The sequence below is a fragment of the Lathyrus oleraceus genome, chromosome 4 (assembly GCF_024323335.1).
Source record: "Lathyrus oleraceus cultivar Zhongwan6 chromosome 4, CAAS_Psat_ZW6_1.0, whole genome shotgun sequence".
NCBI lineage: Eukaryota > Viridiplantae > Streptophyta > Magnoliopsida > Fabales > Fabaceae > Lathyrus > Lathyrus oleraceus.
In genome coordinates this window covers 197,840,622-197,865,142 of record NC_066582.1, presented here as the reverse complement: position 1 = coordinate 197,865,142, position 24,521 = coordinate 197,840,622, and the positions used below count along the sequence as shown (strand labels likewise).

The 24,521-nt window shown below is 38.6% G+C and overlaps 1 protein-coding gene across 2 annotated transcripts in view; it reads right to left on the bottom strand.

Annotated features, from left to right (window-relative positions):
* Nucleotides 1-22,272: 22,272 nt before the first annotated feature.
* LOC127074503 (serine carboxypeptidase-like 20) overlaps nucleotides 22,273-24,521 on the bottom strand; it is a 3,390-nt gene continuing 1,141 nt past the window's right edge. Inside the window, exons 3-6 of one of the 2 annotated variants that reach the window (XM_051015837.1) lie at nucleotides 23,620-24,398; nucleotides 23,325-23,446; nucleotides 23,088-23,230; nucleotides 22,273-22,963 (exon numbers count right to left, since the gene is read on the bottom strand). In XM_051015837.1, coding sequence (XP_050871794.1) covers nucleotides 22,856-22,963; nucleotides 23,088-23,230; nucleotides 23,325-23,446; nucleotides 23,620-23,633 — 387 coding nt within the window. In that variant the 5' untranslated portion in view covers nucleotides 23,634-24,398 and the 3' untranslated portion in view covers nucleotides 22,273-22,855. Of the gene's footprint in view, nucleotides 22,964-23,087; nucleotides 23,231-23,324; nucleotides 23,447-23,619 lie in introns of both variants that reach the window. The other variant, XM_051015838.1, reaches the window with a different exon arrangement.

The following is a 24,521-nucleotide window of genomic DNA, read 5'->3' as shown; positions in this document are numbered from 1 at the left end:
GAGGAAAAGAGGCTGGCAGCCATCTGTCATGGGCAGTTGTACCAGCAGCGGATGAAGCGTGCTTTTGACCGAAAGGTACGACCTCGTGTGTATCACGTAGGAGATCTGGTGCTGAAAAGGATCCTTCCTCCTCAAAACGATCGTAGGGGCAAGTGGACACCTAATTATGAAGGTCCATTCGTGGTCAAGAAGGTTTTCTCTGGTGGAGCCTTGTTGTTAACGACCATGGATGGCGAGGATTTTCCATCCCCTGTGAATGCGGACGCAGTTAAAAAATACTTCGTATAAGAGACCCGCTGGACGAAAAGAATAAAATAGTCCAGGCAAAAAAGGGCATCCCGGCGAACCAAGAAAAAAAGAAAAAAGGTTCGGGCAAAAATTAGGGATAAAAAGAAAAAATGTACACCCGGCAAGTCGAAAACCTGAAAAGGCGGCTTGGGCAAAAAAGGGTATCCCGGTGGACTGAAAACCCGAAAGGGCGGTCCAGGCAAAAGAGGGATTGAAACGAACAACTGCGTCTAGCATGATCGTTTACTTTGGATATGACATGGATAATCCCAGATAGGGATCAGTCGGAAACGTCTTGTTCAGAAGGCGGAAAGTGCGGAGAGTCTGAGGACATATGGGGTGTAACCGAGTTGGAACTCGATGAGATCGCGGTTTCACATTGCCATTAGGATAGATTTTTCCTTTTGTGCGCAATTACCTCTTTTCAGGAATTGCTTCCTTTGTATTGCTCAGTTTGAGCCACACCTTTTCAATTAATAAAATGCATATTCAGTCAAATAAATTTGTTTTTGTTTTCATTACCGCTTTGATTGCAAAAACATCCAATTGTTTGTGATAAAGAATCTTTGCATTTTAAGACATACGGGTTCCTTCCAATGCATGTTTATAAGATTGAAAACTGGAAATCTTATTTGGAAGGTTGAGTGACTCAGGTGTTGAAATCTTGGCACGCCTGAGGCACGTTTTTGTCTAACGATCTCTTTTGCAGGTGCTGTTAGATATTTTCACTCACTTGCAGGTTGTGATTGAAGGTGAGAAAAACAAGAAAGGGGGGGTTTGAATTGTTTGAAAAATAAGCGCTTTTGCAAAATGAAATCACACAATGATTTTATACTGGTTCGCTTATAACACAAAGCTACTCCAGTCCACCCGGCCAAGGTGATTTCGCCTTCAACAAGGACTTAATCCACTAATCTTGAAAGATTACAAACAACCCCTAAGAGAAAAGAAAATCTCTTAGTCCTCTCAAGTCTACAGACTACAAAGAGTCACTTGAGGAAATCAAATAAAAATAGATACAAGATGTGTAATCTAGAATGCTTCTAAGAAAGCAAATATTACAAACTTAAGAACAAATTTTTCACTTGATAAGCAAAAGCTTAGTGAAAATCTTTGAAGAACAAAGATGTTTTTCTTGAGCGTGATTTGATTTCAGTATAGTTTTGGCTAGTGATTTCTTCGTGTTTACTGAATGAGATTTCTTCTCTATTTATAGGAGTTGAAGTAGAGTTGAAGTAGCATTGAGTCTGTTGGATATTGAGATGTAATTACGCCATTCCATTAATAGCTTCTGCAGTAGACTTTTTCACTTGGAAGTGACTACTTACCACAATTAGTATCTTTTCTCTTGGAAGAGGAGATTAACGTCTCTTTCTAATTGAGGAAATCCATTTGCAGAACTTTAACTTGGCTTAAACGTTACTTCATCATGATTAACAATTCTGATTAGAGTCTTTGTGTATTTGGAGAATTCTTGCTTCTGATGTCGCTGATAACTTCCAGAGTTTACAGAAGACATTTGTTCAGAGTCAGAGCTTCTAGACTTTACTTCATGTTCAGATGCTTCTGATACTTTGTAGTTTTGTCCAGAGTCAGAGCTTCTTGAAACGAGATTCCTCTTTAGATGCTTCTGATACTTGAGATTTTGCATCTGATCTTGTTTTGCATCTGATGACATCATCAGATTTATTTCTTCTTTCTTTAGAACCCTGCACACTTAGAAACTTTTCGTTAGGGTACCACTTTTGGTTTCATCCTTTGTTATCATCAAAATCATGGAATCTATTGTAGAACTATTTTTGTTCTTACAATCTCCCCCTTTTTGATGATGACAAAACAAATAAAAATTATCAGATGAAACATGAAAAATATTAGATCAGATAGACAAAAGCTCCCCCTGAGTTAGTACTAGGGAGTTCAGAAGTTCTTACCAGAGCTTTCCAAGTAATTAGGTTTCTGAAAACTTTCTGCAAATGCTTAACTTTAAAGTTAGAGTTATTTAATCAGAGCTATTATTTAATCAGAGCTATTTATATCAGAACTATTTCTATAATTGTTGCAGAATGCTTAAGGTTTTAGACATAATTTTCATCAGAGCTATTTAATAATTTCTCCCCCTTTTTGGCATAATCAAAAAGGCATAAAAATAAAAAGAATAATAGAGAGAAAAACACTTCATTAAAAAAAAAAAGCACAAAGGCAAACAGCAGTCAAAATCAACAGATTCAAAGTAAATCAGAGCTAAAAAAGAAAAGAACAGAAGCAGAAACACTAGGCAAACAAAAGAGATCCTAAGTGCCTAAGGGTTTGGAGGAGGAGGAAGTCTCTGTAGTAGCATAGCAAACATATTCTGGAGGTTTTCATTCAGAGCGTCTTGCTTGTCCATCCTTGCCCGGAGCTCACTCTGATCTTGCTTGATCTCTTGCTGATCTTGCTTGATCTCCTTCAGAGTGTTAAGAATCAGAGGGATCGCAGAGGAAGACTCCCCCTGAATCAGAGCCTGCTGAGTTTCAGCTTCAGCAGCAGCTTGGGCTTCTGCATCTGCCTTAGCCTTGGCTTCAGCTTCCTGAATTCTCAGAAGTTCTGCTTCCTTTGCCAGGCGTTCTTCTTCCAATCTCTTAGCTTCTTCTTCAGCTTCCTTAGCCAATCTTTCTTCTTCTAATCTTTTGGCCTCAGCTTCCCTAGCCAGTCTCTCTTCCTCTAATCTTTTGGCCTCAGCTTCTCTAGCCAATCTCTCTTGGAGTCTTTCCTCAGAGTCTCTGATGTAGCCATTTCTGACTTGTTCAGAGATACTCTTCAGCCTATAAGACTCAGAGGTCATCCAACTAATAACTCTGTTCCAGTGTGTCCTAACAGATTTAGGATCATCACTGATTTCAGAATTTTTAGCCAGAGACTTGATCTTCTGGACTGAGGATTCTGCAACCTGTATAATGGCCTCCTCAAGGGTAGGTATGATAATTTTAGGTTCAGGTTCAGGTGAATGAGGTGGAGAGTTTTGAGGGCTGAGATTTAGAGGTTGAGGTTCAGTTTCTGGTTCTGGCTGGGGTTCAGATTCTGCTTCTGGTTGAAGTTCAGAATCTGGGTCTGGTTGAAGACTGGGGGATGAAGCATAGAGTGGGTTTACATCTAATGGGTCAGAGTCTGGGCTAGGTACAGCGGGAATTAATGGTGGAGTGATATAAGGTTCAGATGGGCGAATTACAGATGGTTGAGTTTCAGAGGGTGTGGTGGTTGTTTGTGGTGGAAGGGAAGTTTGATTTTCAGAGGTAATGGTGGTTGTTTGTTGTGGAATAGAAGTTCGGAGGGGTGAGGTTACTTCAGTTTGTGTTTGAGTTTGTGGGGCGAAATTTTTAGCATAAATTTCAGCTATTGTTGGGGAGTTTGGGTCAGAGTGTTCTTGATCAGAGGACTCATGATCAGAAGACTCTTGGTTAGAAGAAGGAGAAAGGTAAGGGGGTGATTCATACTCAGAGGATGAAGAGGAGCTGTGGTGATATAGTTGGTTAGGGTCAGAGGTTGTTGTGAAATTGCGGGCAATTTTTAGAACAGGTGGAGGTTGAGAGGTTCTGGTGATTGAGGGTGGTATTTCAGAGGTGGTATATATTGGTTGAGAGGAGAGAGGGTTAGAGGAAGCCATTACAGATTCAGAAGAGACAGGAGGAATGGACTTACCAGAGGAGACATTCAGAGGTGCTGAAGCTTTGGTGCCAGAGGTTTCTCCAATTCTGGCTTTCTTTGCCTTCCTTGCTTCCTCAGCTATCTTCTTCTCAGAAAGGCCTCTTTTGTATCTGACCAGATCTTCTACAGAGTCCAGACAGTCTTCAAGGCGGAAATCAGAGATATCAATGCCTTCATCCAGACGATCCTGAAGGTAGATAGCAATGGCGTCTCTGGGTTCGTTCTTGAAGAACCTTTCAAGGCCATGAGGCATCTTCCTCTGATCCTTCAGAGCTTCCCAGGTCACATTCATAGTGGGCTTGACTCTGATGTCCTTGATGATTCCCATACTCCTCAGATTTCTGGCATTCAGAGGCTTTCCAACGTCAATTGCCAGATCATCCATGCATCTGGTCTTCTCCAGAGCATCTACCAGCCCATGCTCAATGAAGATGTCAGAGAGCAATCTTCCCAGAGGAATGTAGGATCTGGGCTTCATATTGTTCCTTGTTTCTCTGACTGAATCCCTCAGATATCTGAAGAGAAGAACAGGGAGGTTGATTGGAATACCCTTCTGAATACAGTAGAGGATGCACTTCTGATCAGCATTTATATAATCTGAAGAGTTGGAGGCTGGACGATGATGGATTGTTCCCAGAATAATCTTCAGCCAAACTCGGAGGTTCTGATGAAGCTCCTTGTTCTTAGAGGGGTTTCCTTCAACATTTGCTTTGAAGATTGTAGGGTTAATGACTTCTGTGATGCGCTTGGACCTTGGAGGAATGTTGTAAATCCTTTTACCTCCAGCTCTTTCCATATTCAGCAAAGAAGCAATAGACGCTTCTGTGATGATGATCTTCACACCCAGAACAAAAGAAACGATGAACTCATCATCAGCATCTGCACATCTCCAGAATTCTTTCACCAGAAGAGGATAGATTGGACCATACAATCTGTTGAAGTAGGTTTCCCAACCTTGCTTGCGAAGATCTTCAGTTAAATCAACGCCATTTCTTTTCAAATTCTCAAAGTCCACAAGTGATTCACACAGTACATCCAAACCTTCAAAGGGAGTAGAAAGATGAATGTGTTGTTCACGTTCCAAAATGTGAGGTTCTTTGTAAACTGGGGTCGTGGTAACATCTACAACCATGGGTGTTTGAGTGTTTGAGGTTTGGGGGTTAGAAGCAGCTTCCATTTGTTGGGAGAAGTTAAAAACTGCTTGTTCTTGAGGATTCATGATGAAGATGATGAAGAACTGAGAAGGTTGCAGAGAAAACTTCGAGAGAGGGTTTAGGGTTTAAGAGTGAGTGAGAGTGATAAGTGTGTGAAATGTGAGAAAAGTGTTTATATACTAAGGGTAAAAACACATGCAAAACGACACACATACCAGCGTTAGCACAAAAACCAAAATAGCACGTTTGGGGGAAAAATGATTACAGCTCATTAATGAATGTCTAATCCCAACAGTAAGCACACTGCTCAAGGAGATTTCAAGCGTTCTGACCTTTGATTTCTTTTGACAGCTGTCTAGAAGTTCTAGGGTTAGACGCATGTTCCCCACGTGTTGATGTTTCTGATCTTCAGGAATACCAAAGGATTTCTGAAGATTTGTAACTCAGATATCTTCTTAACTTGGTAGAAGTATCAGAGTCAGAGGCAGAAGTATATTTGTTTTTATCAGAGTCTCATTTTGCACGTTCAGAGCCAAATTTTACTCAGGACAAATTTTAATGTTCAGATTTTCTAAGATGAAACGAAATCTATCTTCAGCTAGAGGCTTAGTAAAGATATCTGCCCATTGATGTTCTGTATCAATGAACTTCAGCGTTACTATCCCTTTCTGAACATAGTCTCTAATAAAATGATGTTTTATTTCTATGTGTTTGGCTCTGGAATGTAAAATGGGATTCTTACTTAAACAAATAGCAGCAGTATTATCACAAAGGATAGGAATGTTACTCTCAAAGATTTGTAGATCTTCTAGCTGATGTTTCATCCAGAGCATCTGAGTTGTGCACAGTGATGCTGAGATATATTCTGCTTCTGCAGTTGATAGAGCGATAGTTGACTGTCTTTTGCTAGCCCAGGAGATTAGATTGTTTCCCAGAAGCTGGCAATTTCCAGATGTACTTTTTCGTTCTATTCTATCTCCTGCATAATCTGCATCACAATAACCAGAAAGCCTATACTCTGATGTTTTCTCATACATCAGGCCCAGGTTAGGGGTTCCTTTCAGATACTTAAGAATTCTCTTAACAGCTGTTAAATGAGATTCTCTAGGATCTGATTGGAATCTGGCACAAAGACAGACGCTAAAGAGAATATCAGGACGAGTAGCAGTCAGATAGAGAAGAGAGCCTATCATACCTCGATAGAGCTTCTGACAAACCTTGTTGCTTACCTCTTCCTTCTCCAGAATGCAAGTTGGATGCATGGGAGTCTTTGCAGAATTGCATTCAGACATATCAAACTTCTTTAGAACGTCTTTAATGTACTTGCTTTGATGAATGTACGTGACTTCTGGAGTTTGATTGATTTGAATTCCCAGAAAGAACTTTAGTTCTTGCATTAGACTCATTTCAAATTCTGCCTGCATTAACTTAGAAAATTCTTGGCAAACAGAGATATTAGCAGAACCAAAAATAATGTCATCAACATAAATTTGGCATATCATGAGATCATTTTTATGATTTTTACAGAAGAGTGTAGAATCAACTTTCCCTCTGATAAAATTTTGTTCCAGAAGAAAATTACTTAAGCGTTCATACCAAGCTCTGGGAGCTTGTTTAAGTCCATATAAGGATTTCTTAAGTTTGAAAACATGTTCTGGAAAATTTGAGTTTTCAAAACCAGGAGGTTGATTTACATACACTTCTTCTGAAATATAACCATTTAGAAATGCACTCTTGACATCCATTTGGTATAATTTTATAGAGTGATTAATAGCAAATGATACAAGAAGACGAATAGACTCTAACCTTGCGACTGGAGCAAAAGTTTCATTATAATCAATACCTTCTTGTTGACTATAACCTTGAGCTACCAGTCGTGCTTTGTTTCTGACAACTTCTCCTTTCTCGTTCAGTTTGTTTCTGAAAACCCATCTGGTTCCAATGACATGAGTGCCTCTGGGTTTAGGAACGAGATCCCAGACATCATTCTTGGAGAATTGATCTAACTCTTCTTGCATAGCTGCCACCCAATCATTATCTTGAAGAGCTTCATCACAGGACGTAGGCTCAATCAGAGACACTAGTCCCAGAGGAATATCTTCAGAAGTTCTGAAGGTAGATCTGGTTCTAACAGGTTCATCTTTGTTTCCCAGAATCAAATCTTCAGATACGTTGCTACGACTCTTGACTTTCCTTGGAATTTCTGGAGATTTAATTTCTTCAGAGTCTGGAGTGACAGTTGCTTCTGGAGTTTTCTCAGATTCTACCAGAGTGATCTCTAAATCTGCAAACTTTTCAACTAGCTTTGACTTTTCAGGGTCAAGCTTATCATCAAATCTAACATGAATTGATTCCTCCACAATTTTGGTTTCTGTGTTGTATACTCTATAGCCTTTAGAGCGTTCTGAGTATCCTAACATAATACCTTTCTGTGCTTTGGAATCAAACTTGTTCAGATGTTCTTTAGTATTTAATATAAAGCAAATGCATCCAAAAGGATGAAAATAAGAAATGTTGGGTTTTCTTCCCTTACACAGTTCATAGGGAGTCTTATCCAGAATAGGTCTAATGGAGATTCTATTCTGAATGTAACACGCTGTATTTACAGCTTCTGCCCAGAAGTGCTTTGCTACATTTGTTTCATTGATCATGGTTCTGGCCATTTCTTGGAGTGTCCTATTCTTCCTCTCTACAACTCCATTTTGTTGTGGAGTTCTAGGGCAGGAGAAATCATGGGATATTCCATTAGAATCAAATAATTCTTCAAAATCTTTATTTTCAAATTCTCCACCATGATCACTTCTGACTCTAATAATTTTAGAGTCAAATTCTTTTTGCACTTTAGAACAGAAACTGGTGAATACAGAGTGAGACTCACTCTTGTGCTTTAGGAATTTTACCCATGTCCAGCGGCTGTAATCATCAACGATTACAAGTCCATACTTCTTTCCATTGACTGATGCTGTTTTCACAGGACCAAATAAGTCAATGTGAAGAAGCTCCAGAGGCTTGGAGGTAGAAACAACATTTTTCTTTTTAAAAGATGTTTTTGAAAACTTTCCTTTCTGACAAGCTTCACACAGAGCATCTGAAGAAAACTTCAGTTTAGGTAAGCCTCTGACTAACTCAAGTTTAGTTAGCTGAGAAAGTTTTCTCATGCTAATGTGGCCTAAGCGTCTATGCCATACCCATTGCTCTTCGTGAACTGACATTAAACATTTAACATTTTGATCTTTTAAATCAGAAAGATTTATTTTATAAATGTTGTTTTTCCTCTTGCCTGTGAAAAGGACAGAGCCATCGTTCTGATTAATGGCTTTACACGTTTTTTGATTAAAGATTACATCATAACCGTTATCACTTAATTGACTTATGGATAACAAGTTATGCATTAAACCTTCTACATAAAGAACATCAGATATAGAGGGAAGAGTACCATTACCAATAGTTCCGGAGCCTCTGATCCTTCCTTTCTGATCTCCTCCGAAGCCTACAAAGCCAGCGTCTTTAAGTTCCAGGCTTTGGAACATAGACTTTCTTCCCGTCATATGTCGCGAGCATCCAGAGTCCAGGTACCATGACTGGTGTCTGAACTTTGCTGCATAGGATATCTGCAACATAGATAATCTTATCTTTCGGTACCCAGAATCTCTTGGGTCCTTTCAGATTAGTTTTCCCAGAGTTTCTTACAACTTTGGGTCTTCTAGCATTTTTAAATTTGTGTTCTTGTGTGTGTGTGTAGTGGTATGAGAAAGGCGATTTAATTTGGTTACTGGTAGAAGTTTTATCAGAATCAGAATCATACCCAATTCCCCTTTTATTATTCTGACCTACTCCATAAATCATGGATGCCATAATACTCCTATTTATCCCATTCTTCAGAAATTGTTGAAAGGCTTCTTCATACTTATAAATAATTTCATTTGAAGTTTGTGGTGCTTGAGACAACACTTCTTCTAATTTTAAGCTTTTTGTTTTAGCTCCATCTCTTTCTAACGTTAAAGATTTGATTGTATCTTCATGTGCTAGAATTGTTGTCTCAAGTTCACTACATTCTTCAGATTTTGCTTTAAGAAGACCTTTAATGCTTTTAACTTTTTGTTTTAATTTCTGAAGAGAGGTAAGAGTTTCTGATAAACATGATTCTAAGTCAGATCTAGAAAGTTCAGAAAATACCTCTTCAGATTCTTCATCTGAGCTGCTGGATGTGGTAGCCATAAATGCTACGTTGGCTTGTTCATCAGAGTCAGATTCTGATGATCCTGAATCACTATCGTCCCAGGTGGCCATTAATCCTTTCTTTGTTCTGAAGGCATTTTTCTTGAAGCTTTCCTTCTTAGAGTTATCTTTCTTCAGCTTGGGGCATTCATTTCTATAATGACCTGTTTCTTTACATTCAAAACAGGTAATATCTTTATTAGGTTTACCTTTTGAAGTTGACTCTGATCTATCCCCTCTGGGTCTTGATCTTCTGAAGTTGTTGTTGTTCCTTCTTTTCCAGAGTTGCTTAACTCTTCTGGTTAGTAAGGACAGTTCTTCTTCATCATCAGAGTCTTCAGGTTCAGAGTCGTCAGTATCTGCAGTTTCTGCCTGGAGAGCTTTGGTTCTGTCTGACTTCCGTCTTTCAGGTCTGGACTTCAGCGCCACTGACTTGTTCCTTTTCTGAGGCTCATCCTCCTCTAGTTCTATCTCATGGCTTCTGAGAGAACTAACAAGTTCTTCAAGGCTGATACTGTTCAGATCCTTTGATAACTTCAGAGCAGTAACCATAGGTCTCCATTTCTTTGGCAGACTTCTGACAATCTTCTTAACATGATCTGCAGTTGTGTATCCCTTGTCTAGCACTTTAAGACCTGCAATAAGAGTTTGGAATCTGGAAAACATAGCTTCTATAGCTTCGTCATCTTCCATCTTGAAGGCTTCATATTTCTGGATCAACGCCAGAGCCTTCGTCTCCTTGACTTGGGAGTTTCCTTCATGGGTCATCCTCAGAGAGTCAAGTATATCTTTAGCCGTCTCTCTGTTGGTGATCTTTTCGTATTCGTTGTATGATATAGCATTTAGAAGTATTGTTCTGGCCTTGTGATGATTTTTGAACTCACGTTTCTGATCTTCTGACATTTTGCTTCTGGGAACTTCAGCTCCATTTAAGGTTGGAGGTTTGTATCCATCTGTGACAATGTCCCAGAGGTCAGCATCATAACCCAGAAAGAAACTTTCGATTCTATCTTTCCAGTAATCAAACTTTTCTCCATCAAAAACAGGAGGCTTGGCATTGTAAGAATCTTTCTCATTTGAGTGGGCCATTTGTTTTTCTCGCACTGGATCTCTCTACACGGTTAAGTGTTTGATTTGAAAATCAATAACAGAGCCGGAGCTCTGATACCAATTGAAGGTGAGAAAAACAAGAAAGGGGGGGTTTGAATTGTTTGAAAAATAAGCGCTTTTGCAAAATGAAATCACACAATGATTTTATACTGGTTCGCTTATAACACAAAGCTACTCCAGTCCACCCGGCCAAGGTGATTTCGCCTTCAACAAGGACTTAATCCACTAATCTTGAAAGATTACAAACAACCCCTAAGAGAAAAGAAAATCTCTTAGTCCTCTCAAGTCTACAGACTACAAAGAGTCACTTGAGGAAATCAAATAAAAATAGATACAAGATGTGTAATCTAGAATGCTTCTAAGAAAGCAAATATTACAAACTTAAGAACAAATTTTTCACTTGATAAGCAAAAGCTTAGTGAAAATCTTTGAAGAACAAAGATGTTTTTCTTGAGCGTGATTTGATTTCAGTATAGTTTTGGCTAGTGATTTCTTCGTGTTTACTGAATGAGATTTCTTCTCTATTTATAGGAGTTGAAGTAGAGTTGAAGTAGCATTGAGTCTGTTGGATATTGAGATGTAATTACGCCATTCCATTAATAGCTTCTGCAGTAGACTTTTTCACTTGGAAGTGACTACTTACCACAATTAGTATCTTTTCTCTTGGAAGAGGAGATTAACGTCTCTTTCTAATTGAGGAAATCCATTTGCAGAACTTTAACTTGGCTTAAACGTTACTTCATCATGATTAACAATTCTGATTAGAGTCTTTGTGTATTTGGAGAATTCTTGCTTCTGATGTCGCTGATAACTTCCAGAGTTTACAGAAGACATTTGTTCAGAGTCAGAGCTTCTAGACTTTACTTCATGTTCAGATGCTTCTGATACTTTGTAGTTTTGTCCAGAGTCAGAGCTTCTTGAAACGAGATTCCTCTTTAGATGCTTCTGATACTTGAGATTTTGCATCTGATCTTGTTTTGCATCTGATGACATCATCAGATTTATTTCTTCTTTCTTTAGAACCCTGCACACTTAGAAACTTTTCGTTAGGGTACCACTTTTGGTTTCATCCTTTGTTATCATCAAAATCATGGAATCTATTGTAGAACTATTTTTGTTCTTACAGTGATGAGAAGTTTTGGCAAAAGGATCCCCACGGAGTCCAATCAGGGACCGAGGAATGATGGAAAGACGACGAAAGACGTGCGATGATCCTGGATATTGATCAAGAAGACTCTTCAAAGTCGGAGGACTTGAAAGTTTGTATAAATCCAAGGAGTTCGATCTCCGTCGAGTACGGAAGAGTCGAGAATACAAGGTGATGAATCAGAAAAGTCCAGACGGGTCGGGGAGCTCTCAAAAGTGGAAAGCGGATGCTGGGTTTAGATGTGGGATACCAGGGTTCGACGAGTCGACGAGTGTTCTGTGCCAGATTTTCCTAGTATCCCCAAGCAGGATTGAGATCGGTGTTTCCTCAGCAGCCAGGCCTGAAGGTTGCTATTTCCCCAACGGAGGTGTCTGCTGGTAGCTGTTTCCCCTAGCACGGCGGAGCTTGTTAAGTTCCCCAGCAAGCCGAAGGTTGTTGTTTTCCCCACAGAATGCGTTGGTGGTTTTTTCCCCAGCAAAATCCCCGAGCGGGTCGGGTTCAGTGGAGGTCATCCCTGGTAAGGGTGGTTCTTTTCCCAGCAGCAGGGCTATTCCCCAGCAGGGTGGAGGTTGGAGTGTTGTAGAGTTCCTCAACAGAGTGCCTCGAGCTCCCCAGAAGAGTCCCTTGAGGGGGATACTTTTTTATGCATTCATCATGTAGATAAGCATAGCATGTTGCATAGCTAATTGCGTAGCATTTCCATGATTATGGAGCATTACGCTAATAAAAATCATCATCATGCATCAGCATTGCAAGCATAAGCTAGTCTCAAACCGTGGTTACTGTTTGAAAGGTGTTTCGCCCGAGGGTGAAGGTGTTACTCCGAGGAGTTTGGCATCGTGATGTGAATCAACAGTATTCCCCAGTAGTGCGTTATTGGAGGAAGAGTTTCTGTCGGGCGGAGATGGAGATGATAATTCAAGAGGTTTTGGGGTTTCAGGAAAAGCAAAAAGAGGATAATCCCCAGCGGAGCGCAAATTGTTCGTTTGCTAGGGTCGAATAGAGGATAGCAGGCATGGCTTGTTATCCCCTGCATGGGTCGTTGGCACACGTGCCGCCTCATGTATCACTGTCCTTTATTTCTGCCGATGCTGACAGGCATGAAGAGTTTTTCGGGTATTCAGACCGTTGCGGCATTCAGGCCAGTTTTCCGGTGTTCCGGCCAAGGTGGGTATTCAGGCCAGTTTCCGATTTTCAGATCGAAGAAGTTTCCGACATTCAGGTCGAAGCACTTATGGTATTCAGACCAGTTTCCGATGTTCAGGTCGAAGAAGCTTCCGAAGTTCAGATCGATGCAGCTTGCGGTGTTCAGGCCAGGTTTTCCGGTGTTCAGGCCGAGGTGGGTATTCAGACCAGTTTCCGATTCTCGGATCGAAGAAGCTTCCGAAGTTCAGATCGATGCAGCTTGCGGTGTTCAGGCCAGGTTTTTCGGTGTTCAGGCCGAGGTGGGTGTTCAGACCAGATTTTCCGATTTTCAGATCGAAGAAGTTTCCAACTATCAGGTTGAAGTACTTGTGGCATTCAGGCCAATCTCCCGGTATCCAGACCGAAGTGGTATCCAGACTGAAATGGCATTCAGGCTAGTTTTTCGGGCATTCAGGCCAATCTCTCGATGTTCAGACCGACATCAATACTCTCATGTTCCGATGCTCAATTCAGACCGATGAACGGCGTTCAGGCCATGGTTATCCCTGTGTTACCATTTATTTTGGTATCCAGGTCAACGTTCCTTTTCGGTATTCAGGCCGACTTTCTCCGTACCAGACGGATTCTTCTTTTGAGATTGTTTCTTTGCCGATTCTGACCGGCATTGTTAATTATTTCCCATCAGAGCGCAAATTGTTCGTCTGTTCTTGGTATTCAATCACTCTTCACCCTGATCATTTGAAAGCCGAGGCTATTCATATCGACAGGTTCATAGTGGATTGAATAGGGGCAGCTGTAACACCTCAAAATTTGCCCTCCTCTCTTGGGACTAGCTTAGCATAGTGCATTTCATTTTGTAGGACATTAGTCATTACATATTGCATATCATGGGATAATAGGCAAGTCATCCTCCTAAGTTTTGCTCAGAAGATAGAGAGGTTAAAAGCTTCAAGCCTGAGGGTCTCATGAATTGATCACTAGCCATCTGAGGGTTTGTGCTTCAATTAGGGTTTATTGGTTCCTCAAGAAGGATGAGTGTTATCTTATTTGCCAGAGTATATCACCATCATCATGGTTTTATCATCACCAAGAGGTTCATTGTGCCTGATCTTGTTCCTTGGGATTAGGGTTTTGACCTCTGGTCAACCCTAATCAGTTGCATTCTACCAGTCAGGGTTTTTCAAGGAGATGAGGTCTTTAATGAGATGGAGATCATCATATGATTTTATTGAGCTTGTATAAGCTAGGGTTTCATTTTGGTGCCATTTCATCAAGTGGTTGAGGCTCAGAATCATCAGTATATGTTCAAGTCATCTGTCAACCATAAAAGTCAACTGCAAAGTTAACTGTAGATTTGGAGGGGGGAAGTGATCAGAGATACTTCATTCATGTTCAAACAAGTCTCATTTGACATTTCAAACATCAACATTGAAGAATTTGAAGTCAGGTCAAGACTTTCCAAAAATAGAAAGTGACCTATAATGTGAACTTTCCAAAAATGGAAAGGTTTTGGACCAACTTCAACTCAACTTTACATCATCAAGAAAGCTTCAAATGAAATTTTGTCCAAAATGAAAGTTGAATATCTTTCTCTCCCATTTCCAAAAAGTCCAAGATCATGGATTTCTCATGTGTGGTTAAGGAGATATGGTTCAATCATGGCAAAGTGTGTTCAAAGGTTCAAATGAGCATAACTTTCAAACCAAAACTCCAATTTGGGTGGTTCTTTTTGCACTTTGATCCTTGTAACATGTATTTTCCAAGCATACTATCACTTGGCATGAAATCTCATTGCATGATCATTGGTGCATTCATGAAGATTTTTGGGAAAAATTTCATAAACTCATTTTGGGTGAACATATGCATACCAAACCAATTCTAATATGTGCATGAACTCATTTTTAGTGGTTTTGGGCCAAGAACATGTACTGTTCACGTGCATGGGGGTGCATGGAGTGAGAATTGCATTTTTGCACTTACACCACAAAAGTGATTAACCTCATTTGCATTTTTCCTAAACATTTCCTAAACATGATTAGCATGGAGTATAAATGCTTAAACCCTAACTGTTTTTAGAAAAGAAACACATTTCAGATCTAGATTTCACAAATTCTCCAAATTTTTCTCTCACTTTTTTTGCAAAATTCTTCAAACACAAGCACTTTTCATTGATCCATTCATCCTCATGAAGCATAATTGAGCACATTTGGACGTGGAAACAGAGGAAATCGTTGCATTCTTGTTCATGTTCAAGGTGTGAAGCATCCATGGCAGTTGGAGATTCAGCTGATTTTGTGCATCTTTGAGCTTCCATTTCATCATCATTCATCTCATAAGCATCATAGGAGAAGATTTGAAGTGTGGCAAGGCTTGGAAGCACGTGATTTCAATTTTGTTCATCAAGAGGTACCTAAGTTGCTTTGAGTTCTCTTGAACTTGCTTTTGCTTGGCTTGTGGTTTGCTTACCACTTAGGTATAACTCTCTGACTTCATGTAGTCTGGAAGACCTGTCCTGTTATGTGGGCAGGCACCTGTCTGAAGCCCTCCTTAAGAGGCAATGCTTGTGAATGTTTACTTTTGTGCCAAGCAGGTAAAGACCTCTTAGGAGGCAATTGGCAGATAAAAGAGATGTGTAGTCCATCTCCTACTATTCAGTTGTGTCATTCACTTTGCTCACACACCTTGTGTTGATGCATTGTGGATAATAACCCAAGATCTTTGTTGTGTCAGTCATATGTGGAGAAGAGTTCCTACTTTCTGAACTCCCACACTTTCATTGTTTGAAGCTCTCCCAGGCCAGGGATAAGAGCTGTGAGGTCTTACCCTCACTTCCCATTTCCTCTGCTTCACCCTAACTCTCAATGTTAGGGTTAAGAGCTAACTACACCCCATCCCAGTGGCTTGTTTGTCAAGGTTGACATGACCCCTTGACTAAAGCCTAGCCTTGTATGAGCCCATCTGTTTGCATATAGTGTGTGTGCTTGCTTTGTGTGCTTGTATGTATTTGCTTGTGCTGTTTAGGATAGCTTGCTTCCTGTGCAAGTTAGATAGAAACCTTAACATAGGGATCGTATGCATGATAACTTCTAGGCTCGAGTCGTAGTCTCCCTAGTAGTTGGTGTCTCCCTTTGTATCTGGTTAGGTTAGAAGTTCTTTCCCGGCGTAGGGGAACTACGTCGCCCTGATCCTCATACCAGATGAGGTACGTAGGCAGGAGATGAGTTGATCTCTCCGGGCGCCCTTTTTCTTTTTCAACCCCTTTGCGTGTGTTCGGAATCTGACGTAAGTCCAACGATTGGCAGTTGGTTTCCTGTGTCTTGTTTGCTTGTTGGAGTCTGACGTAAGTCCAGCGATTGGCAGTTGGTTTCCTGTGTCTTGTTTGCTTGTTGGAGTCTGACGTAAGTCCAGCGATTGGCAGTCAGTTTCCTGTGTGTGTGTTTGTTGGTTCGGAGTCTGATGTAAGTCCAGCGATTGGCATTCGGTTTCCAGGTTTGCCTGTTTGTGTGGAATCTGACGTAAGTCCAGCGATTGGCAGTCGGTTTCCTGTTTGTGTTTTGTTTGGCGTGCGTTAGCCGAACTACGGTAGCTCTGATTCTCATTCCATATGAGATACGTAGGTATAGGATGCGATATCCTATCGAGCACGTTTCTCATTTCCCCGAACTACGTCGACTCTGATGTTTGTGTCTGACAAACTACGTAGGCCCAAGATGCGATATCCTGCCGAGTCACCTTCTTCCGTCTTCTTCCGCCTGTCTTGTTATTCCAGTGTGTGTGTGCATGTTTTGAGCAGTTTCTTTTAGCAACCTTATTCTATTTCTTTTGAGCGTGGATCCCGTCGAGTACGACAGACGTGAGGAGTGCTAATACCTTCCCCTTGCGTAACCGACTCCCGATCCTTGTAATCTCCGGTCGTAAGACCATTTCCTTTCCAGGTTTACTTTGAGTGTTTCCTTTCCCTCTTGTGGGATAAATAACGCACGGTGTCGGCTCTGTTTGTTTTGCTTTTTCCCGCCGGTTGTTTTTCGCGGATGCGACACAACTGTGTCAAGAAAGACTTTAGTGTCGATGATGAAGAACCCCAAGAAGAAGAATCCAACCGAGGTTAGGTGGTTGGGCTCCCAACCTAGTCTGAAAGTTGTAACCTTTTGGAGTGCTTCTTCTTGCTTTTTGTAATTGATTTTGGATATGTAATGTTTCTTGAGAAATAATAACTGATCATTTTCTCATTACTTTAGTTTATTATCCTCTTGCCAGTAACACCTTTTGAGTGAGCCATTAAAGCTGAGAGAGAGGTTTCATAGAGGTTTTCAACAATTTCAGTCGAGTTTTGTTAAACAGCCTTTGAAGATGTAGGTTTTTAGGGTTGAAAAGATTCAAGTGTGAGTAGTGAGAGTTGTGTTGTGTGTGAAAAGAGTGATACAATGAGTTTTAAACATTGTTTCAACACAAAGACATTTGAAAAGACAAGTAATGAAAACCTTAAAAAAAACCTCGATAATAACGTCTATAACACGACGTGTTACCTGACGCGCTTGTCAGAAGACATCATTACTAAGCTTGGAAAAGAAAAACAATTAATGACAAAAGGTTCGTCAAAACATAAATTTTGTTTTAACAAAAAAAAATAGCTCCCAAGGTTTATTCAAATGATTTACTATTGTAAGAATTAGTTAGATACATGTTAACATAGTTCTTAGCCACAATGGAAGCGTGTGAATAACAACATTAATATCATTCAGAGTTCAGAAGACAGAAATTCCCAGAGGGATTCCGACTTAGAACCTTCTATCCCACTGAACCTTCTAGCTTCAGCAGGTTAATCGGTTCAAATTCATGTTTCCTCAGATTCTCATTTTGACTCTTCAGAGGCAGCTCACATTAAGACTTGTATATTTACTCAATACATATTTCCATTTAAAAAATTTTCAGAATATTTTTTTTTTGTCTTCAGCAAGGGGTTTTGTAAAGATATCAACTCATTGCTGATATGCATCAATGAAATTTAAATTAATAATACCCTTCTGAACATAGCCTCTTATAAAATGATATTTTATCTCAACGTCTTTTGCTATAGAGTGTAAAATGGGATTCTTAGATAATCACATGGAAGAGGTATTATCACAAAGGATATGAATGTTTAATCTCATAAAGTTAATAGTCTTCTAGTTGACTTTTCATCCAGAGTATTTATGTGTTGCATCCAAATGTTGCAATATATTCAGCTTATGTTGTTGATAGTGCAATTGTTGACCGTCTGTTGTCGGACCATGAGATTAGATTTTTACCAGAAACTGATAGCTTCCACTGGTGCTTCTTCTATCAATTTTATCTCCGACAAAGTCATCAGAGTCACAATAACCTACTAACTTGTAATCTTTTGATCTACTTTTTTAATTTCTTCCTCCTTCTTCAGAATGCACGTTGGATGCATTGGAGTCTTGGTAGGTTTGCTTTAGGCCATATCAAACTTCTTCAGAACTTCTCTTGTATATTTAATCTAATGAATGTAAGTTCCTGCTGATCCTTGATTAATTTGAATTCCCATAAAGAACTTCAATTTGCCCATCATACTCATTTCAAATTCCGCCTGCATTGACTTTAGAAAAATCTTAACAAAGAGAAGCACTAGTATAGCCATATATGATGTCATCAACATAAATTTGAACTATTAAAATGTATTTCTTGAATTATTTACAAAACATGGTTGTGTCAACTTTTCCTCTTGAAAAATCATTTTGTAGAATAAAGTTGCTAAGTCTTTCATACCAAACTCTGGGAGTTTGTTTCAGACCATACAAGGATTTCTTAAGTTTATAAACAAACTCAGGACTTTTGTGATTTTCAAACCCAGAGGGTTGATGAGAATACATTTCCTTTGTTATATATCCATTCAAAAATGGACTTTTAACGTCCATTTGATATAGATTAATATTATGAATAACTGTAAAGTAAATTAAAAAATGAATAGGCTCTAACTTGGCCACTAGTACAAAGGTTTCAGTATAGTCAATTCCTTCTTATTGACTATAACCTTGTGTAACCAGTATGACTTTGTTTCTTTCCACTTCGCCATTCTCATTCAAGTTATTTCTAAATACCCATTTGGTTCCAATTACATGTATTTCTTTTGGTCTGGGGACCAGAGTCTACACATCATTTCTGGAAAATTTATTTAGTTCGTCTTGCATTGCCAGAATCCATTCAGAGTCTTGAAGAGCTTCATCAATAGATATTGTTTCGATAACAGACAACAAGCCCAGAAGCGTCTCTTTATTTCTTCTGAATGATGATTTGGTTCTGACAGGTTCTTTCTTTTAACCCATAATCAGATCTTCAGAATGAGATAATATTTGCTTGAACTTCCTCTAAGGTGCTGACGTGTTAGTAAGTTCTGGTTCTGATGAGTCAGCAACTTCTGGTTTTGATGGTTTAGATTTTTGTTGAGCATGTCCAGAAGCTTTCTCTTTAGAGTCTGAATAGGAAATTTCTAAATCTGAAAATTTACCAACTAACTTTGAATTTTCAGAGTCAAGCTTATAATCAAACTTAACATGTATTGATTCTTCAACAATTTGAGTTTTAGTGTTATACATTCTGTAGCCTTTTTAGTGTTTAGAGTATCCTAACATGATACACTTTTGAGCTTTTGAATAAAAAAAAATCAAGTTATCTTTAGTGTTAAGCATATAAGTACATCAAAATGGATGGAAATATAAAATGTTGGGCTTTTTGGTCTTCCACAGTTCATATGGAGTCTTCTCCATAATTGGTCTTATTGAGATCTTATTATGAATATAACATGTAATATTTACTGATTTTGCCCAGAAGTGCTTTGCCACATTAGTCTCATTGATTATGGTTCTGTCCATTTCTTGCAGAGTATGATTTTTCCTTTTAACAACACCATTCTGTTAAGGAGTTATGGGACAGGAGAAATAATGAGAAATGCCATTATTTTCAAAAAGGTTTTCAAAATATTTATTTATAACTTCACCTCCATGATCACTTTTGACTTTGAAATTTGTTAAATTCTTTTCATTTTTCACTTGAGTATAAAAGGTAGTAAACACAGAATGTGACTCATCCTTGTGTTTTAAGAACTTTACCCAAGCCCATATGTTGAAGTCATCAATAATGAATAACCTATACGTATTTCCATTGACAGAGACAGTCTTAACTTTCCTAAACAAATCAATGTGCAAGAGCTCCAGAAGCCTGGAGGTAGAAAAAACATTATTTGATTTAAAGGAAGTTTTTGAAAACTTTCCTTCCTGGCATGCCTCACAAAGAGCATCTAAAGAAAATGTCGAATTTGGAAGGCCTCTAACTAAGTTGAGCTTGTTAAGCTTAGAGATTCTTCTCATGCTAACATGACCCAACCGTCTATGCCAAGTCAATTTCTCTTTGCTCACTGACATGAGGCATTTAACATTTTGATTTTCTAAATTTGAAAGTATGATTTTATAAATGTTATTTTTCCTATTGCCACTGAAGAGTACAAAGACATCATTTTGATTCACAACTTTGCATGACTTTTGATTAAATATAATATCATAACCATTATCACTTAATTGACTTATGGACTTTCATTGATTACCAGACGCAAACTGGATTTAACTGCCAGACAAAAACTAGATTTTAATTGAATGAGCTCCGAGCGAGCATCAGATTCTGAAGAAGAAAAGGGTTTTAAACTTCTCCAGACAAGTACGGGTCTTTGTGGGTGCCAAATGGTGTTGGTCTTTTTGGATTTAAAAATTATAGTGTCGATGATAGACAATCTTGGGGAACTGAGGGTGATCGCCACAATTGACTCGCTATGCATGATAATGATATTGGTTTTTATGCATGGAGTGTGATGACTGATGCATGAGATATGATGCTTGAAGTGTTGCCAAAGAAGATTGAGTTTCTCATATGCGTCAAGCGATGTTGGGATTTCGTAAGGTGCCAAGTAAGATTGGGTTTTTATGAGGTGTCAAGAAATATTAGGCTTTTATGAGGTGCCAAACAATATTGGGCTTTTATGGGGTGTCAAGCAAGATTGGGCTCTTGTGAGGTGCCAAGCAAGATTGGGCTTTTGACTTTTGATGCTTCCTGCTATAGGAATATGCCAGTTGAGTGACATGATTTGATGCTAGAGATATGTAACATGATTGATGTTGGATGGTGTTTTATGCGATGACTTGAATGTTTCAACAAATGCCCATGTGGCAGGAAATAGGTGGTTAAGACTAAGAAGTATTTTTTTGCAACAAGGCTCATTTTCAAAAGGTTATATGATGTTGTGCTAGCATGATATCCCGACACTCATGTTGAACTCAACGGTTGCTGATGTTTGGCAGAGTTTGCTTGAGCAATTTGAAAGTATGGAGAGGACTTACCCCTGTGTAGCCTATCTTGCTCCAGTCTATTGGGTTTTTGCAGAAGTTTGCCTCAAGAGGATTTTTGAAGCAGCTTTGCCATACTATGATCTTGAGATGACTTTCCCCAGTATTTTGAACTTTGAAGAAGTTTTCCCCCGATTAACCGTTTCTTGGAGCAATTTGCCACTGATCAACAAAATCTTTAGGTGATTTACCATATGCAAATAGAGTTTTTTAGGTGACTTTCCCCTAATCAGACCGTTTGAGAATGATCGAGTTCCTCACGGATTACTCATTGTTGGATCTTCCTCAATGCTACGTTCTGACTTGTGTCATACCCCAATTTTGGTCCTGAAATTTTTTCATTTTTTTTCATTTGGCACTTGGCCTAAAGTTCATTTGCATCTAAGATCCATGGAACCTTAGTCCATTATTACATTCAAATGTATCAATACATGAAGGAAAAAACTACAATTTCATTTTCAAGTCCTAACACTTTCCAAGTCCTAACTCATGTTCATGTTCACTTTTAACCATGTTCATTATAAAGTCTATTTCTTTATCTTCATTTTCATTTTAGACCCTATTCTTCTTTCACCTTCTAAACCATTTTTTATCCTATACCATACATGAACCAATTCAATTTCAATATGTGTAATCGACCATTCAATTTCTCTTCAAACCATACAATTTTGTATTAAACCATTAGTTCAAATTTTACAACATAAGTCATACATTCCCTTTTCCATTTTTATTAACCTATAACCATCAAATTTCCAATTCAACCATACATACATTCATTTTCAATTTCATAAACAAATATATCCAACAATTATAAGCATAATTATGAGCATTTGAATTCCATAAACCATAATACATTTACATTTCTATTCTAATTACATCTAATTATAAACCACAACTCACATAAATCACCCTGCTATGTGTACAACCGACATGTAATGCGGTTAATATTCAACCATACACAAACCATTTCGAGCCCAATTTAATACACCCAATATCAAGCTTAATTACATTAAGTTTCTATGCACTTTTTTATTCAATCATTTCAATTTAAATCCAAAACTAAAAAGATTACAATAGTCATTCTAAAACTCATAATCTAATCCTACACCAGTCCAATGCCACGAACCAATTTCTTTGAATTCAAACTCCGAAGCAGCTTCATTGGCATTCCAATTGGAGGTCCAGAACATGAGCACCAAAACTTCAAAACAGTTCCAAAACGGCCCTTGGACCCGAGCTAACTCACATACCGCATCGCCGAGTCAACCTGCAATTACAACAACTGTTAACCAGCATCCCCCATGACTAACAAAACTTATAAACTAACCAACTGCATGAAGCCAACGGTGACGCTGATGACGTGTCCGGCAAGTGCAGGTGAAGAATTGTCTAGACCAGCAGCACAGTGTTCTGTGTTTAACAATGGCGACCGTGATTAATTGTATTATACCGAGTCTATTAATATGGAGGTTTAAGTACACTTTAATTTTGTTTTCTTTTTTGTTATAACATAAAGTGTATTTTGGTGTAGAGAAACCTTGGAAGATTAAATGAATAATATTGGAATGAAACAGCTTCTATTACGGTAGCTTTTACAAAATCATAGGTGAGTAGTTCAATATGCAGTACATAATATAGCAATACATGCCACAACTAATTGAGAAATGTCTCCTCCAAATTTTATTGCCATTTAACTTTCTTCCTATTTTTCACTTACGTCATCTGGAAGAACCCAAAACATGATTAATGAACCGAAAGTAAGTGTGCCTCCAAGCACTGTTGAGGTATAAAGACCCACAAATACTCCATAAACCAATGGCAAAACCCTGTAATTTTAATGAAATCAAAAGAATCAAAACATAAAAAATACAACATATATTAAAGGTTGCATTAAGATCTTTCATTTGGGAAAGAATCACGGTCAAATGCAACATTAGGATATTGTAAGACCTTGAAGTTTATAATAATTCCTTCTTTGTTTTTGTCTCCTTTGTGAACCCGGGATGCGAGAGCTGGAATATAGTGTCCAGCATTTGATTCTCCGGTAATATAAAAGTCATTCTTAACCAATTGAGGGTGTTCCTTAAAAATGCCTGTAATAATTTTAAAAAAATCTCAAGTTAATGTCATATAATTTATACACATTATGTGATTCATATCTTATAGGAAAAATGATATTTTATATACCTGCAAAAAAAAGTGTACAAGTCATTGCTAACACCAGTTCCATCAGTAGGAATATCACCTTCATCAGAACTTTAGCTAAAACCTGTCCCGATAGGTTGATCAACAAAAATAGTATTTGATCCCTGCAAAACCAGAAAAACATCTTAGTAATGATGTTAATAAATAAAGAGGCTTTAGAGGTATCAAAATTTTAATACGTGCAATCATAATAATATCAGAGTTCCATGGAAAGGACCATCATAAACTCATGAGATAATCAAAATAAAGACATTTCATATGAATAAAATGCTTATACCTTGTCCCAGCCATAACCTCAAATGCAGTACTTCCAAGACCTGCATCTTACAAACATAACAGTGCGAATGGAAGTTTTAGTCCTCATCACATCATTATCAAGTCCAAATAGCAGCTTCTGTCCCGACAACACGGTTACCGTTGCCAATGAAGAGATTCAAGATTTGTCATTCGGGTTTGTTCTCTCTTGACTTTGATGGAAAGATCCTGAACAAGCATTATGATGTAACCGAACATGTTGCATCATCGTGCCGAAACAGAAGCATAGACCAAGTGAAGTCTTGTAGCACCAGGTTTTGGAACTCGCACCAATTTGTGCCGCTTACAGCAGAGTATATCTTATCCGTGTCAACCGTGATTGGATGCAGACTTGTTGCTGCAACATTAAAGCCAACATTCCCTACAAGGTTCATAACAGAACAACCTGGTGGCAATGGTTCATATCAGTTTCACAGTAAATTCCTTGTAAACATCACAATGCAATCAGGAAAATCAGCAAGATAACAGAAGATTAATCTCTTTCAGTATGATAATAACGATCACGAATAACAACAACTTATTTCCTAACTGTTAATATAACATTAGAGTCTTTTAGAAGCTCAGTTCAAAAAACAGAACCCCTCTCTTTTTTTAACGGAATTCTCCACCATATTTCTAACACCTCTAACTAACCCACAAAACCTGTATTTAAGCAACATAATTTCAAACGCAGCCACCGTTTCTCGAAGCCAACAGCAAACACATTACCAACAACCCATTCAACCGGCAACACCTACTAACCTGCAGAGATTAATAAGCATACCAGTAAGAATAATTCCTCATAGTTGAACAAAAATTTCCAATTAATAAGAAATTCTGCACTAACAGTTAAGTAAGACAATGTAATGAGACTTAACATTAACA